General features: G+C 42.2%; 1 protein-coding gene across 3 annotated transcripts in view; it reads left to right on the top strand.

Moving 5' to 3' along the window:
- LOC306833603 (cadherin-4-like) overlaps positions 1-19,010 on the top strand; it is a 209,579-nt gene that overhangs the window by 172,526 nt on the left and 18,043 nt on the right. For all 3 annotated transcript variants that reach the window (XM_079358979.1, XM_079358980.1, XM_079358978.1), the window contains 5 exons: positions 1,333-1,488; positions 6,231-6,375; positions 8,877-9,049; positions 12,396-12,533; positions 16,788-16,973. In XM_079358979.1, coding sequence (XP_079215105.1) covers positions 1,333-1,488; positions 6,231-6,375; positions 8,877-9,049; positions 12,396-12,533; positions 16,788-16,973 — 798 coding nt within the window. The remainder of the gene's footprint in view (positions 1-1,332; positions 1,489-6,230; positions 6,376-8,876; positions 9,050-12,395; positions 12,534-16,787; positions 16,974-19,010) is intronic.

The following is a 19,010-nucleotide window of genomic DNA, read 5'->3' as shown; positions in this document are numbered from 1 at the left end:
GGCGATGTTGACGCAGATGGCAAGAAAGAAAAAGGGAAAACGTGCTAATGGGATTGTCAGGGATGGAGACAGGTTCACATTCCACTTGCAGATAGTCAGGATGGCACCTGTCTAATACTGTATGTACGTCCTTGTTAGTTGCTCCAGCTATTTTTCTCGGCAGGGCAGGATTGCTGGTGTGTCAAGAGTAGGGCTAAATTGGTTCCTCAAGTTGTGAAAGATGGAGACAACTTTGGACACTCTTCCTCTTCTGCTGCACTCAGGCTCTATCCCTGAAAAAGTCATTGATTATTAGAAAATGCCGCCATTGCTCAGTGTGTGTGTTTGTGTATTTGAGTACAGTATGTTCCCGCATACTGAAGTAAGTGCATGATTGAGTCATTTTGATACACCAGCTGATGTTCACGGGATGTCATGCAGCTAATGGACGGGGATGGGATGTTCGGAGGTTCGGACTCTATTTGGGCGCAAGATTGAAAAACTCCACCAAATGAGTCCCAATTACACAGCACTTCAACCCAAATCACAGGCTCAGCAGTGCAGTTAATGCACCTATTAGCTGTCTATCTGGAAAGGAAGGCTGACCCCAAATACGGGCCTATTTCTTAAAGAACATTATGCTCCCCATCTCTTACAGTTATTACATAATTCTTTTCTTGCATAATCCCCTACATTTGAGACAATTATTTTCTTCAGGCCTAATTTTGCCACCTCAGAGTGCATTTATTGTTGTGTTGTCTGTTGTGGCTTTTCTTATTAGACAACAACAGAAAGCTCATATTTGCTTTCCCCTTTAATTGTCAATTTTGTTCACAACACATCCGTAATCCCAGATCTGCCCCAGTAAATCATAACAAATCACTACCTGACTCTCATATTTAACAGCAAGTATCTGTTGATTTCATTTCCCCCCCCCCCCTAAAATGTGAAATTAAATTTTCTCTTTTGAGACAGTCCCATTCTGTATAACAGAATGCTCCCTGCAGCAACGCTAATGGAATCCTTGAATATGTAGAAGGTATTAATGCCAACCTTGATGAAAACAATGAATCTGTATATATATATTTGTGTGTGCCTGTGTGTTCCGTGCAGGTTTCAAGCGATTATATGCAATATCCCGTTTCCTGCAGTACAAAATGATGAAACTCCGGGGCTGTTCATCAAAAAAAAAAGAAGGAAAAAAAAGAGAAAAACTGCGTCTTGAATAAAAAACAAACCAAAAGTTGCAGGTTGCCGGTGGAAACCATATTAAGAGAAGAGACAGAGACAAAGAAAGTTACGTGTTTCTACATTACACAGTACAACTGAGTGCTCTGTGTTTCTCTGATGCAGATCCGTTCAGATCAGGACCAGGACATCTCAATCCGATACAGCATCACAGGGGTGGGAGCAGATCAGCCCCCGAACGAGGTGTTCAACATCGACCCGGTGCTTGGAAAGATGTTTGTCACCAAACCTCTGGATCGAGAACATCGCTCCTCTTACCACGTGAGTGTTTTTCTCTCTCTATCTCACCGTCATGCACACACAAGGCCCTTTAAACACCTTAATATACAGCCAGTTAACCCGCTGACATCACAAGTCACTCTGACACATGTGTACTACATCTCTATCAACAAAAGGGGGACTTAATCATAAAAAAGTTTCTTTAGTGGTTCTCAACAGAATAATTACCTTTCTTACAGTAGTATTTGTGAAACCCACATGTGGAACCTGATAGTACCAAAGGAAAGCGTTCAGTACCTCTCAATGGGAGTATTTCTTTCATCTGCATCACCTTCATTCACTTCCATTGTTTTAATGAGTGACAGCTGTCATGGCATGCCCTCTTAATTTGCTGCTGATTTTGGGCTAATGTATCCAGCCACATGCCAGCGACTTTTGGACAGTGACGCATACACTTTAGTGTAGAGATGAAAAACTAACGTAGAATATTCTGAATTCATCAAAAGATGTGCTCACGAAGATGTCCCTTAAATCTTTTTGTAATTATTGAAAACATGTTTGACATAACAGACAGCTGGTGAAGAAGTGGTTTGATTATTTCATCATACATTAGTTCAGCATAACAATGTCGATTTCAAACATTGAAAGTGTGTGCGTGTGCGTGTGCGTGTGTGTGTGTGTGTGTGTGTGTGTGTGTGCGTGTGTGTGCGTGTGTGTGTGTGTGTTGTTTTTGGACTTTGATCCCTTGCCAGGATCCATTATGTTCATAAAAGTGTGTTTGTGAATATGTCCCTCATTCACTCACATTCTGCAGGTGTAGAGATGTGCAAAGCATCTGTTAACACCTTTATTAGAGAATGAATGAATCTTTCAGCTCCCAGACAGTCACAGTGCTTTTGTATTGACTTTTAGACTTTTATAATGCAGTGCCTGTCACAGTTCACAATGACTAAAAGACTCACTGTTTATGAAGAAGGAATGGCCTTGGAGGAAAATGAAAACCTGGACGACTGGTCAGATGTGAATGTACATTTTGGGCTGTACTCTTATTTGTCTTCTTTCTGACAGCTAGATTAGAATATTTATCATTCTCTTGTATTTGTGTCAAAAGAACAAATCAACATCATGTGTGTTCCCTTTTTGTGCCTGTATGAGTCTTCTTTGTATGATGAAAAGATCCTTCTAATGTGTACACCTCTAACCTTCTGAGCAGCAATCGGCTCAACTTAGCATAAAGACTAAGAAAGAGGGGCTTTCTGCCTGACAGTACCTCCAAATGTTAACAATTGATTCCCCTTTTGATATATCTCACCTAAAATGTCCAAGTACATGTAGTCAGTCTTTTAACACCAGAGCTGGGCTAGTTGCTAATCTTTATGAAAAGCTGAGCCACCCATCTCTGGCTTTATATTAGATGTACAGGAATAAGACTAGAATCAATATTTGATATGATACTCAGAGTGAAAGCAAATAAGCATAATACCCATAAACTTTCCTTTCACTGCAATGTCAATGTGTCCTTCAGAAAGTCAACTGACATTCTGCAGAGTGCTTTCAGTCCAGTGTGTTAAACAGTCATCTTTGGTTCAGCCTCTGCTGGTATAACATCGAAAATACTACATCTCATCTCACTGTTGTACTCTACATGCTGGTTAAGAGAAGGAGATTTTTTATTCACCTGGCAAAGTACTTTAGAATCTCAGAAACAATTACATTTATTTTGCTGTCAAAATATAAAGCCCCAATGCATTGATAAAGTGAGTAACAGCACAGGCTTCATCACTCTAAGTTTCAGTATCTGTTTTTTTTGTTTTTTTGTCTCTGTACCTGCAGCTTTCCTAGTATTTATGTTGAGGTCTAGTCTGACTTACCGTCTCTGGCAGGCCCTACCTCCTAGTGCAAGCAGAGCAGATTTATACCCAGGAGAAAAAACCCAATCAATGAGGTGATTTGTTAAGAGGGCTGTTCAAGTTAAACTCTGTGTTTGTTGTGGAGGGAAAGTGTTAGTTTAGTGCAGAATACAAAGTGCAAGGAGAAACCAGATGGGACGAGGGAAAGATGTACGAGTCAACAAATGAGGAAAGGTGTTGGAGTTCAATTAAAGGCCTCTCACAGTGCATTCTGTTAGAGCAACAGGCAGCCAATTAAAGTGTGCCACGAAGGGGGGTTAAAAAACATCCGCGATCCCAGAACTGCAAGGACGGTTTGGTTTACACAGAGCACCGCAATCCTGAAAAAGAATCAACACATAAAAATTTGAGTTGACTTTGTCCTCTTTCTTTGTCTACTTCCCGTTTCATGCAAGGACACTAGAAAGTTACAGTCTGGTACTTTTTATTTCAAAAGACAAGGCAGACTGAGATTCAAAACTAACCATGTAACAAGATGCATTCACAGGTTCTCAGTTGGCTGTTTTCTTTATCAGGATGGTGCTTTGCCAAATACCACGCGCTGCCTGGTACTGTCTGTTTTCTCCCCCTGCCTTTCAAGATAATAACTTTAATGTGGACTCAGAACTACATTATGCCTTCTTTAAACATGGCGGTAATCTCCTGACTCCTTCTGTTATTGAATTAAGGTGTGGGTGCATAAGGGATGGAAGGATGAGGGTGGGTGGAGATAAGGGGGCCTGGCTCCTTGCCAGCTCCAGCACAGGGAGATGCGATGCACGATGGCAGCAGGGAGGATATTGGGTGCAGGACGGATCAGACAATGCAGAGGAAAAGTAAAGTCAAATTAACCTCTGGGAGGACCTGGAGGCACAATTTTGGTGGAGGTGTGGAGAGGAAGCAGACGTGTGAAGAGGAGAGGATGGGCGGCAGAGGAGAGTATCTTCACCTCTCTAAGGGGAAGAAGCCGATGGAGAACGCTGTTTATTCTATTTCCTGCCGCAACAAGCCTGGAGGCTATTTCACTTATCTGACTCTCATGCTCCTGCAGTGTCCAGCTAGCATTTTCTTCCATCAAGCATGCTCAGGTGAAAGGATGAACGTCCCCTTTTCTTTACACATGATGTTAGCAAATATTGCTCATAAAATCCTTCTTCTCTATCTGCTCCTCACACGGTTTCATTTTTCCTTCCCTAAGCCTTCCATTAGATGAATGTCCCAAAAATCAAAGAATTCCAGATGTCTGGTCCTTCTCCTTAAATTGATTGCTGACATTTTAGTGGAATTCGTATTTCCTCGGTTATGTTGACATGAGCAGGGTGTAGATAGCATCTGAATTTTTCCCCTTTTGTATAAAATAAACTACACATCCTTGATGCTTCTCGCTGACGGGAATATCACTGAATAAGTCATGTTTTGTAATATAAACATTCTCATGTAAGGTAAAGCGAATCAAAGCAGCTGTAGAGAGAAGCAAGGAGTTCATTTTGAAATGCCAATTCAATTGGATAGTTTGACCTTCACATATGCAGACGGGGAAAAAAAACACGCATTTATATAAGCCTACCTTTTTCCTGATAATTCATTTATTTTCCTTTTTGTCCGTCCTTCATAAGAGAGAAAGCAGCCAGGACTCATTTTACAGTATGTCCAAACTTTGTGAGAAACCCGTTGTTGCTGATTCCATTGATCTGAGCTCGGCCGAGTTGAATCTGAGATGGGCTGACTGTGTTTGTGTAGTCAGAGGGAAGTGGAGAGATTTCAAAACTCGCTGTCAAATAACACCGGACAGAATGTTGGCCTGGGATCCAACGCGGTGATCCTGAAACAGACACCGTGTCTTTAAAACAGAGCCAACTTTCCAATAAAAGAAGATGTTTTTGTTTTTGTTTGTTCGCTGAGATAACAACTTGTGGGACTAAAAGAGTGAAACGATAAGAAGTGGAGAAAGTATGAGATCGCAACGGCAGTTACACTGCAAGAAAAATATCCCCTATTCCACTTCTGACCCTGTTTAATATGGTGGTGAAGGTTTCGCAAAACTTTTTTTAAAACTTTCCCACTTTGTTATTCAATAATGCAGATTTTATCAGCCTCATGTTTTCATAAGCAGGGTTGAATGCCAAATACAAAAAAACAGTGCAGATGTTTTTTGGGTTTTTTTTATCTGTGGAAGTATTTACCTTGAAGGGTAAAAATAAATCCCTGCTTTCGGCTGGTTGTTGGTTAATGTATGCTGTTTCTCCCGTTCTGTCCATCCCTGATAGAGTCAGTTGTAAACCAATGTGACCAAGACAAATAATGTTTAAATGTTCTTATAGCTTAAATTAAATCAATCAATGTGGACCAAAAATGTAGGTTTACTTTTTAGAAATGATGATGATGAATTGAGACCGTAATGAAAGCAAAACTAAATAACAGCATACTGAACCCACAAAGGACTGAACTGTACAAGACAAAAATATCAATATCAAATCCTTAACTAACAGAAGTCAATACTTGTCTGTGATTTACTGTCCTTTGATGTCTATTCTTTAAATATATTGATCTTTACTGGATTGATAAAACTACCTTGTACCAGAAAATAAAATCAATATTTAATGATTTATTTTGTACATAACACATGTGGGATTAAAGGAACAATGTAGTCATGCACAATGGGTCTGTGAAGCCTAAAAGTTGACAAGTATCAGAGACACAAAATGATGACCATAAAAAGACATCTCAGTCACCAGAAATGTCATAAAGTCAAATAAATAAGACATGAAATGAAGAGCCAACGACCAACACAAGAACTCACAATCTACTTAACATTACATATTTATTTTTATCTTTACTTTCTGCTCCTTAAGTGGTTACGAACCTAACCATTTCTTGTGTTCTTGTGTTTTCCAGTTAAGAGCCCATGCTGTGGACATGAACGGAAACCAGGTTGAGAACCCCATCGACTTGTACATCTTTGTCATTGACATGAATGACAACAGACCAGAGTTCAAAAATCAGGTCTACAACGGCTCTGTGGACGAAGGCTCTAAACCAGGTAATAACGCATGAAGCTGCACTTCGACTGACAGTTAATGAATTGTGACGCAGGAGTGGTCATTGGACGGCAGTATTTATTTTAAAAGATCAAACTAACTTGAACGTGTGAGAGGTTTGGATATGGGTAGATGAAAGCAGATCGCCTAGTATATCCACAGAGATTGGAGTCCTTTAAAAATATGACCACACCAGTGAATCTTGACGGTATAAAGAATTTTCCATTCCCCCTTTGATTTAGCAAGCTGAGGGAGAATCCGTCAACCACAGCGGCTCCTCATTTAGCCGGCTGTAGCAGTGACCATAAACCAAAGAGGGTGCTCAGGCTGGAGAGGAGATTGAGGATTAAATGTACACGCTGTTGCGCCACCGGGTCATTTTATGTCTGACCTGAGAGAGGGAGAACCACAGAGATGAGCTCTTTGAATGCGTGTGCATGCGAGCGTGAGCCTGATGAGCCAGATTTTATCGCTCCAGAGGAGATCTTGAGAGTTATCCAGGTGCTCATTACCTCTCCCTTTCTTTATCTTTCCTCATTCTTTCTTTCCTTCTTTTTTTTCTTTACCTCTCTCCCATCATTACGCCTTAGTACATTCATATTGATTCTGCCATGGTGTCATATTCTTGCTCCGGTTTGTGATTTCACATTGCGTTTCGGCACAGCAGGAGCTCCACATACACACACAGTCACACATTTACAAATACACAACGCTGCACTCCCCCGCTGGGTCAGCTGACCTCGTCACGCCCCTGTTACGCCTCTGTTACTACCTCCAAAGACGGAACTGAGGGGGGATCTCTTCATCCCCCCATTACGCCTCTGCGACATTAAAATTGAACACAGGGACACAAATATCGTGCTTTGAAGACGGCAGTCTGAATACAACTATCCTGTCACTCTTTCTCTACAATTACCGCCCCACGCCTTGCCTCACGCAACAGTCCCTGTGGCATGCGTGACATTCAGATGAACAATAATGTTTAAAAAAAACGGGTTTTAGAATTTAAAGCTCCAGTGGTTTCAATAGAAGGCCAATTACAGACTTGAATTAGTTTGCAAATTAAAGAGTCATTACAGGGATCTAATCCTGTCAGGCGCAGCTTAGGACGCCTGTACAAAGGGTCCACATTAAACCCCCGAAGAGTATAGCTTAATGAAATTACCCCAGCGATGTGACACACTGTGATTCTTCATCTCTCTCTATCCCTCCATCTCTGAAAGGAAAAGTGATGTTTGGAGGACTAATAGTCACCCAGCTTGGAATCAAACAAAATATGGAGTCTGTCCTCCGTTTCTCTTTTCCTCTCCCTCTTTTTGTTCCTGTCGGCTTTTTCTCTCGTCTCGCTGAGAGGCCTTTAGAGTGCTCCCTCTGGCCGAGTCATTGACAAATGTTGCTTTGAAATGTAATGAAGTTTGAAATGGGAGCTGCGGTTACAATTATCCTCGGACAGGGCCTGTCACTGGCATGATATCACTATCTCTGGCAATTAGAGTCGGCAGCGAGAGAGGTACAGTGAGAGCGAGAGAGAGGCCGAGATGGAGAGATTGGGTGACAGGCAGTGATCCCACAGAGTTATGAGTGTGTGTGGAGGCAGCAAACAAGTGGTGCATTCAGGGATGGATGGAGGTGTAGTCTCTCCAACATGTCCGTGCCTACTTGTGATTATAGTCTGAATGAAAATTATCTACCCACCAGGTGTCCAATAATTTATGATTAACATATATATAAGGGTTATCAAACATCTCATTCATTTGTTAACTTATATTAATGCAATATTATTTCATGGTGATTAGTGTATGAATAATGTCATGTCTTCGTCTAATTTCCTTTTGATTAGATAGAAAATAGTCAATATTTTTAAAAGTGGTCGCATAAGAATATCCAAAATGATGTCTACACATACATTGTAATCTGTACACCTGGGGTAAACATACTTTAATAACGTAACTGTTTAGATTAGCTCAGCTCCGGCTCTCAGCCTGTCGGTGGGATGACAGAGAGTCCAGGCTGAGACAGGTTTTCTAGCATGGTGGCAGCCGCCGATGAGCCCCCTGCAGTTACAGATGCGTGACTTAGACTTTGTCTATAAATATTTATTGTCTTTGGGTTGAACTGACCCAGGCTGTAAGATCCCAGGGAGTGTTAAAGTGAGAAAACGTGTGTTTTTCAGGCTTATCAAATGTACCAGAACCACTAGCAGTGTCTTCAAATTGCTTCTCGGTTTCCCACCAAAAGCTCATATTTTACCCTCTACTGAATTGTATTGCAATCAGAAAAGAGTAAACTGTTTTTGGAAGCTGGAATCACCAAACATATTAACTTTATGATTGGAGCAACAATCAGAAAAATAGTTTATAATTAATTTCCTTCAATCTTTTAATCAACATTGCTGCTGCTCTGCTCTGATCTGATTTATCCTGCTTAAAAAAAAGAAGCAGATATTACATATTGTGTTGCCTTTACGGATCTATCTGTTGATAAATAATCTTTTCTTCTGTAGGAACTTATGTGATGCACCTCTCTGCATTTGATGCCGATGACAACACCACAGCTAACGGGATGGTGCGCTATCGAATCCTGTCCCAGACACCGCACAGCCCCATCCCCAACATGTTCACCATAAACAGTGAGACAGGAGATATCGTAACTGTGGCACCTGGGCTTGATCGAGAGGTAAGTCTCTTCTTATCCAAATCATTCACTGACGGTTTTTGATATTCACAATTGTGAATGATTTTAGCAACTAATGAGTTTCCCCACAGTCTGAATAGCTGGCCTGGTTATGGTTACGCATTTATCACCATTGATGGAGCGCACTGATTTTACTCTGATTCTATTCTGATATGCAGCTTACAAATGGTTTCTAGCCATTTGTCACTCTACCCCCCCCCCCCCCCCCACACACACACACACACACACACACACACACACACTTGTGTATTTTTACAGTAAATTGCCTCCTTGCCTTCTTCTTCTGCGGTCACCTTGTTTATGGAGCCATAAAAGTTGTGACAAGATCCAAATGTGTTTATTCTCGCGACATGAATGTGCCAGTGACAACTCTGCACAAGAAATCTCAGAGACAGATTATCCTCCCAGACTGTCACATGTGACAGACCTATTAACAACACATCACGCTGCAGTGGGCTGCTCACGTTGTGCTGTGTGTGAGCTTAAGTGTGTGTGTTTATGAGTGTGCGTATGTTTGTGCGGTGAAGAAAGAGGGGAAATGTCTAAAATAGAATGCCCTTGACACCTGTCAGGTAAACACAAAAGCCCATATTATCACATCTGCACTCGATAAAACACAGGCCATTGAGGACAGGAAAGGAAAAGTTAAGGGCACGATAGGACAAAAACAGAGCTAGACAGACGGAGTATTACGAGGAGTTGGGAGAAGTCAGGGTGCATTTTGTACTGAAGATAGGGTGATGGAGCAAGAGCTGCAGGATGAGACATTGAGCTGCCAAAAGGAGAGAGAGAGGTGTGAGACTAACATTTTGTAAAAATGTCTCATCTTAACCCCAGCTGCTTATTTTTACTATTCTTTTCAGCATACTGCTAATCCACCAGTAAAGTATGATTTAACCCCTACCCTCACTTTGCACACTAACGCACACACACACACACACACACACACACACACACACACAATCATTTTTGTTCTGCTTCACCTGCAAAGATTAATGATTTTTTTGACCCCAATTTTTTTAGGGTGGCATCACTGAGAGATCAGAAGCACCCTGCTCACATTAACTGTGAACAATTCTGTTATAGCTTTTATAGAAAGTTTCAGCCCATTGTTTAGGATTCAGCAACTTTGCCTTTTTGGTTGGCTTACCACTCATTGTATCACTTTTAGCAAAAAGAGGCAGCTGTTTCCTTTTTAAATAAGGCTGTTAAGACCAACTCAGCGCCAAACGAAAGACACAGTAAGAAATTAGCTTGTTAGCAAAATGAAACACTTAGCAGCTTATGAGCCACATATTTCCCTCAGGTGTTCATAGCAACCAGAAGCGGGGCTGAAAGAGAGTTAATATTGGACCTACATTCACCAGGTCGACAGAAAACAACTCTCTGACCCCACAGATGCTGTATGTGTATATACATAAGCAATTGTTTCCTTCAGGTTCGCTGGAGAGTTTTAACCTCGAGTTTCACTTTGTAGCTTCTTTAGATGAGTTGGTTCCCCTGGTTACTCTCCTAAATGCATTCTGTGACATTTTTGGAAGGGCATTTAGCGGACGCAATAAACACTTAGTCAGTGATTTCACTTTATTCCACTGATCAATTAGCCACTGATTCCACAGATCAATGAATCCTGTACCCTGTGGAAAATGCAGAGAAGAAAACTGCTGGCAAACTAAACAAGAGCTCAGAAATGTAATGTTTTTTTAAAAACATGAATTAACATCTTTTTTCCCCATGCCTGACCCCAATGTGGATAATTATTTTATCCATAACTAGAATTTCACTGTAAAACCAAGTACTCAAACAGCAAAGAATCCAACAATCTATGATGAATGCTTGCAGACTAACATACTTATTCTACTAGATACAAAGGCATGTTTCTATTTTCCTGGAACACAAATATAAAGCTGATAAGAAGTCTGAAAGCTTGCAGAAAGAAATGGGAGCTTATCTACTGTATATCAACTTTTACAGAAAGATGCTTCCCAGCATGCTGCAGTGCTTTCCTGGTCCATTTTTAGTCAGCACTTTGGCCCTTTGAAACTTTGTGTATCTCTTGTCTCTTCTTGGGCTGGGCTATAGGTGTTTGCTGCTGTAAAGAAAAAAAAACACAGAAGATTCTATTTCTAGTTGTTCTCCTCCCTTGCGCTTAAGCTGCATCTCCTGCCGTTATCCTTCCCTTTGTTCTTTACATTTGAAATGTCTTCTTCCTCTCCTTTAAAAACTCCCACACTGATATTTTCTAAAGGTTTCCACATAGTCTGCAGTGGACTTCTGAGAGCTTGTTGACAGCAGCAGACCTCAGTCCTTTAGAGGAAGCCGGGTATGCCCCGGTGTTGCAGCACGGCAGAGAGGTTCAGAGGAGCTCTACATAATTACTCCCTTGTCTAATTAGTGAGAGTGTTGTGTACACGCCGTACACTGGCTGACGGGACCGTCAGATATGCACTGCCTCTAAACAAGATATGGAGAAAGAGAGGTGTGTGTGTGTGTTCATCTGTGTTTGTGTGTCCATATGGGTGTTAATGAGAGTGTTTGCGCAAGGTTGAAGTTCGAGAATCAAGATGAGAGGAACTGAGAGGAGCTGTCTAATCCTCCTGACGTGGCGTCCCGGCCTAATTGGGATATTTACCCGGTAATTAGCAGGTGAGAGAGACACTGGGAATGTAATTGGGAATCTCAGTGACGGGACACATTATCCAGACAGCCGGCTCCTGGGCTCTATCCCTCCTACGGCCCATTAACTGCACCACGAGACTGCAGAGGAGACAGAGGAGGCGGCTGAAGAGGGTAGCGTGAGGAGGAGAATGGAGCTACACGGGAAGACGCACACAAATGCCCTCAAGTACAAAAATACAAATAAGAGAACTATATTTCAGCTTCCAGCGAAGTGACACAGTGTCGTTTCAAAAGATAAAATTGCATTTATCATTCCCTCTATTACAGCTTCATAGACAGTCTATTAATCTCTGTCAGTTGGATCATTGTCTTCACATCTGTCCATCAGTGGCACTGAATAGGCAATATCTTTGAAGAGATACCCGTGGGGAGGCTTCACAGTGCAGCCTTCAGATGGTGTGAAGTCTGGATACGTTCCGCTGCAGAGTTTTCAACTCAGTTGTATGAAAGATTTCACCCTTGTGAATCTGTGTTTCAAATAAGACTGTGGACTGCTACTGTAGAACACAACACAGTCTAAGCTTTCCTTTTTTTTTGTTCCCCTGGGAGTCACAGGCTGTATCTGTTGCTGTAGACTCAGGAAACATAAAGCTTTTTTCAGATGAATAACCACACACTCTGGTTTCTCTCCTGTTTCTGCCTTTTACAGAAAGTATCCCAGTATACCATTATCGTGCAGGCCACGGATATGGAGGGCAACCTGAACTTTGGCCTTTCCAACACCGCCACTGCCATCATTACCGTCTCGGACATCAACGACAACCCTCCAATGCTGACCTCAAGAACTGTGAGTCGCTTCAAATAGTGCAGTGCAGTAGGGGATAACTATTCAACTGAAAAGAGGGGCCTGGGTTCATAGATGGGGGTGGAATTGATGACTTTGTTGGAGAGGGGAACAAACGGTGGTGCCTAAAGAGAGGCTGAGAGCGAAAAAGAGAGGGATGGAAGAAGAAAAGAGAGGGGGAGACTGACCAAGGAAAGAAGAAAGGAAATGAGTGCTACAAAGATTTAAACAAGGACAGTGAGGAAGGGTTATAAAGTGCAAGGGGTAATTACATATTTTCTTGTAGAGGATACGCACACACATATACATGCACACACACGGAAAGAACTAATCCATATCATCGACTTTCATCAGCAAGAAATCCAGAGCCAGCAAATTGTTAATGATTGTTGTCATGTTAGTGATATTTAGAATGATGATTGCATTAGAGAAGGTCATTCTGGAGAGCAGGTTCAAATTAAAACTATAATGTAATGAGCTGTGTGTTACATAAATGTGATGCAATCCTGAAACATCATCCCTAAATTTATAAGGAAAGCAGGAGATTCAGTGTTCTTAAAAACAAGCAGTTGAATAACATAAAAGGAACTTTCCCTCAGTGCTGCTAAATGTTTGGATTTGTGGATGGAAAGCTGAGCTGGAAGCATTATTTCACACTGATAGCTGGGAAGTAGGGGGGAAAAAATCAAGCTATTATTTGCATGACTTTAAAATTTTCAGGATGTATTTGTATTTGATGTACTGCAGAGACACACATTTGTTGAGAAGAGTGAAGATTGGTCAGAAGTGGAGTGAGTGTGCCTGCATTATAATTTCATGTTACGATGAAAAAGTCAGTATGCCTTCAGCTGTCAAAATAATTCAGTGAGTGTGCTCTTCTATCAGTAGTGATGAGTGCACAGGCCTTTTGGGTAGATAAGGTGCTTAGCTCTGCAGCTGTAGGCTGTAACAGCTGAGGCAGAATCAGCAATACAGTATAGGCTCTACTCTTTGAGGTAGCAGCAGAGGGGTTAGCATTAGCATTTGCCCTGGGGGCTATTAAGACTCTATGATGATGAGTTAGCGCTGGCGGTAAGCATGTGTCAGCCATAGAGCTCATCAGAGAGCTGCGACATCACACACAGCAGGAAATGTACAAAGAGAGGGCAGAGGAAGAAGAAAAAAGTACACACAAAGGGGAAGATGAGTGAAAAGAGAACAAAGGAGGGGAACGTGTGTTGGGGGGGAGGGGGGGTGATGATTGGACCACCTTGAAAAGTCCAAGAACAAAAATGGAGAGGGGAAAAGGTGTTGAGAGAAGAATCTGTGATACAGGGAAGAATGACAGATGATTGGGTCACAGGAGGTATTTTCTACAGCAACCATTTAGTTCCCTGACTTTGTGTTCCCTTCTCATCCAAGATTCTCTGCTCACGGTGGTGTATTGATGAGGCTGTCCAGTAATAGATTAATAGTTTCTTACTGTATTCCACCATGTTTAAGTGCATTTCCATCATCGCCACAGCAGGAAGTTAATATTATTACGGATATTGATGATGAACTGTATTGGAGGTTTCAGAGCCGAGATGAGCGGAGCACTCATACCCACCTCCTTCATAAATCAACCACTTTAGCGGTAGAATAACATAAAAGCCATTTTGTTGAGAATACAGGCCATTATGCAAATATTTAGTGTTTGAAATAAACCCCATAGATCTTTCAGTGTGTCCCAGAAATATAAAGTTTGGGGAATTTGTCTTTAATGTTGGATGATTAATATTTCATCACGCCTATCAGAGGATGCCCTATTTTTCAAGGCGGCAAAGGGTGGTGTATGTGTACAGATGTGAAGGCTTTGGGTGCTTATTCAGGGCTGAACACATGCTTTGCATTTTTTCTGTGATGCAGATTGAAATGATAAGATGAAAAAAAGTTATATTCATTTGTATGCATACACAATACCAAGAGATGTTCTTAAACCATTTATGGATTACAATCCTGCTATCTGGGAATTTATTGCAGTCCTCCATTTGCTCCCTCCTTTCCTTAGCACCCTCACAACATCACTATGATGAAGTCCTCTTTCACTTCTCCTCTCTTCCACTTACCTTGCCTTCTTTAGTCTCTCCTCACTGCCAAAATAGTGACAGAAAGAGGAAGTTGCGGGCATCGCTGCTTTGTCAAGTGCTATTTGATGGCCAACTGCAACTCCAGTGTCATTAACAGTTTTGGGGAAACAGACCTGCGAAAAGACACTTCTAATCTATGACAGAAAGACCCAGATTCAACACAGTATGGATATATCAATACATGAGTGGAAGGAATAGAAACAGGAAGATTTTCCCAATAGACAACAATGTTTTTCTTTTCACAATTGAATCAGCAATAAATGTTGAATCACTATCCATTATAGATGACAAAGATGCAAACAGTCAAGGCTCACTGTCACACAAATAACAGCTCGAAAAAAGGTAAAAGCAAAGGCTTAGAAAAAGTGTACAGTGTCAAAGTGTCAGAGTCAAAAAGCCTGGCTGGTTTGATGTTTAATCTTCTGTTGTTGAAAAACTTTTTTGTTATTGATAAAGGGAACTTTAATAGAATTTTAATATAATGAGTAAAATGTGTCATGTGCTTGAAATTCTTAACTGCAGCTGCATAAACTTGTGTGCTTTCTTTTGCGATGATTAATGAATTTCAATACTTCAGTTTCAAGCTCCAAACACATTGTGAACACAGCATTGCAGGCCAAATTGTGGACGACAGAATTCTCTTGAGTCAAAGTTAGCTTACTAACTTACTAAATTAGCTCACTGCAAAGTTTCTGAATACCCAATAGTTGCCATTAACGCAGCCTTTCACCGTTTTTAGAGTAAACTGTCTGAAACATATTTTGTAAGTGATTGAACTGACGATGAATGTGCAGCTATGCCATGTAAGATTGCCAATCAGAAGAATAAATGTTGATTGCTAGAGCTGTGGATGCTTGATGTAGCCCCTCCAACTCCCCCAGCCCCTAAAAAGATAATGAGAAAAGAAATCTTAAGCTGGTGTATTGATAATATGAGCTTTAGTGGACCCCTTAAAGCCTTCCATCAGATCTGGTTAACTCTTGCCCTCAGTTGTTACTCTTTGCTGGGGAAGAAGAAGCTTGAGGGCCCTTTGGAGCTCAAGAGCCATCTCGGAAATTTTATTTTATTGAATTGGCATTGGGGAGTCCTTGAACTAAAACACAGTAATAAACCACTCAAGCACACACATACACACTCGATCTGACACAAACATACGACAGCCGGCCTACTTATCCAATGCAAGCAGTGCATCAGGACCACCCGGACTTGTCTGTTGTCTTAAGAATGTCATTGAGTCTCTGAACAGCTCTCCTGACGCAGCCTCCTAATCTGCCCGCTGCTGTCGGCTGTTTGCAGGGTGATGCGAGGGTTGCCAGGCAGGGTATTATGGTCTGTTGGAGTGTTTGGTCTGGGGCTTTGCTCTTTGATATCCTACACTCATATAAGCAGCTCAGAGGCTCATGCACGCCTGTTACCCATGGTGACACGGTGACTGTATGATGCTCCATGCCTGTTGACTCCAGATGAGATGAAGACACGCCAACACGCTCGCTGCCGGACCCCACGTGGTTGGTGTCGAGTCGGCGGGTTGTGTGCGTAGGTAGGGCTGCAGTGGACTTATGTTTAAGAGGGAAGCAGCAAAGTCCTAGCTGTTGTGGGTTTGTCTTTGTAGGTTTTATCCCCTGAGCCTACACAGCTTTGATCAATCCCCACCACAACAGACACATGACAGACAGCGGCTCACTCCTCATCAGGCTTATCAGGACAAAGCACATGTGTTTGTACAGCAGGGGGACACGTAAAAGCCACTCATATACACTCAAACTGCTGTTTTAACCCTCCCAGATGCGAGCCTCTTTCTCTGCATCTGTTCTCTCCTCCTTTGTCACTCTTGCTTTCTTCAAGAGAATGAAATAGTATCACTCAGGATGGGCGTCCTGGAATGGCACACAAGATTAAAACTTGAACAGTGTTGATGTGTGCATGTGCATTCTAGTGCTTACTGCTTGCTTACTACTCAGCTGTGCTTAATAGGAGAAGTTACTCTACCTGAGAACCTGACAGGAGGACTTGCTCCATAAGAAAAATGCCATGAACATTTGCAGAAATTGCCACATTCACACAAATCACTGTGTCCTCAAAGACGTCAGCTACATTTAAAGTATGAGTATTTAGGTCACAAACTGACATATGCCTTTACTCCTTGCAGTTTTCCGGTGAGGTCCCAGAGAACCGTGTAGACGTTGTGGTAGCTAATCTGACGGTGATCGATGCCGACCAACCGCACTCACCAAACTGGAATGCCATCTACAGGATCATCAGCGGAGACCCAACTGGTCACTTCACTATTCGCACCGACCCGGTTAGCAACGATGGCATGGTCACCGTGGTGAAGGTAAGACTTCAGCCTAATAAAACATGTTCAGTATGTGGCCTTATAGAGGTCAGTGTTGAAGACAAAGTGTTGTTTCTTTTTCTGTACTGTCTGTCACATCCCCTCTGGACTTCAGCACATGCAATAATAATAGACTACAGAGTTAAATGGGGACAGGCCAGGGTCTTTGCCTTTCAAATGCCCCTTAATGTCCAAATGAGGGATTGGAGGCCACTGTGCCCTTCAAGAGCAGCTCAAACACTCACACACAGACTTAAACACAATGGCTGGCTAGACCACTGTAGCAAATTAGGTATTGATTTCTCAATTACCAAGGCAACGGTTTTTATTCACTCATAATGTTCTGGCTGCTGTGGTAAATGGCCGTAACAACAAAGCTGTGCCTTGTAACAACCTACTGTTTTAGTGTTCAACCTCAGATGGAGTTTGTGTGGAGGGTTTTAGTCGAAAAACAAGGAACATGGACAACTAAACTGTTTGAAATTCAGCTTATGCTGTGACTGTGATTGTGGATGTGTGTCCTGTTGAATGGCCGTTGGAATTTTTATTTCTGTTTTCACACCCGAGTGGCTCACTATAAATGTGCGTATCATGTTGCATGTGTTTTATGGAAATGACTTGTTTATTTGCGTGACCCTGAGGACCCAGGGGTGCTCTGATTGTGTATCTGCCTCTCGCAAACCACACTTCACGTCCTGCAATAATGTTTAAAAAGTAGCAATAACATCTCGATGTAATTCCCACAGCACCCTGAGCAATGAGCATTGGCATTTTGCTTCTCTTCATTATATCTAGATGACTGCCTTTTATAATCCATTCCTCCTCTTCCCTGATGTAAAATTCAGCAGGCAGCCGGGTAGCCGTAAGCTTCCATGAAGACCCATGGGAGGTTATCAGGAAATCATAAATGAGAGACAGGACACCCTCTGGGGGAGAAAAAAAGACGGTCTCGACCAGTAAACAGAGGGGCTCCTGCTCCCTCTGGAGAAAAGGGAGGTGGAATGGTTGCATCAGAAAACCTGCAAAAGGTGAAGTCAAGTAGCCATAAGAAGGGCGATGAATTCGGGGGGCCTATCTCTGCCGTTGTGTTTCAAATCAAATTGACGCCCTGGTATGCTGCAGTCTCCCAAGAGGGACCTGGGCTCTCCTGTAAACAAGGTCTGGGGTCCCATCCAGAACATGTCACACATTTACACAGCTCCCAAGAGAGTTTGTGAGACGCATTCTCATTTAGCCGTGTGGTTATAAACCTTGTTGACAAACAAGCATGAATTAAAGCAGGCACAAAAACCCACGAACACAGCCACTTGGTTCCAATGAGTCATTAAGGTATGTAAATCACAGCTTACGATAAACACAGGAGATGACAAGGGAGAAAGAGAGGAGGAGAGAAATGAGGGGGATGACAGATTCTTGTGGATTGAGAGCTATAGACTGCAGAGAACACAGATCTCTGTGAGTGAGGCTTACAGAGGGAGCAGAGGTAAGAAGAGGGAGGTTGGAGTTTGAGACCAGCGGAACAAATTAAGTAAAAAGAAAAGAGAAACGAGGAACGAGTGAGGTTATGCAGGGGAGATGTAAGATAGGATGGCTCATGGGCAAAAGATGGAAGCCGCGTTATTGACCTCTCACCCCTCTAGCTCCCCTCAGGGTGTGTGTGTGTATATGTGTTTTAGTTAGCCTACAGCTATACTCTAGACCTCCCTGTGCCCAGAATACCACTGGCTGTAGATCAAAGGGCCTTGAGCGTGGTTTGCCTGTAAATTTGTTCCCAGTGCACCATGGGGTCACACACGAATACACATCCATGTGCTTACATTTTCTAACATCTAAGCACAGGGGAAACAAATCCGCTCCAGTGCCCTTGTCAACAAAGCCGCCTGATTAAAACATATTTTCTTTAACATCGGAGCTGTACTGAGAAACTGGCCATTCAGAACAGTCAGCAAACACAATGTACTGAGGTGCTCAAAGTCATTTATGTCACCATCAAACGACACAGACACAAGACGTGTGACCACAATCATCATCCACCCA

The sequence above is a fragment of the Symphodus melops genome (genome assembly GCF_947650265.1).
Source record: "Symphodus melops genome assembly, chromosome: 13".
Taxonomy (NCBI): Eukaryota; Metazoa; Chordata; class Actinopteri; order Labriformes; family Labridae; genus Symphodus; species Symphodus melops.
This window is presented reverse-complemented; position numbering and strand designations above follow the sequence as displayed.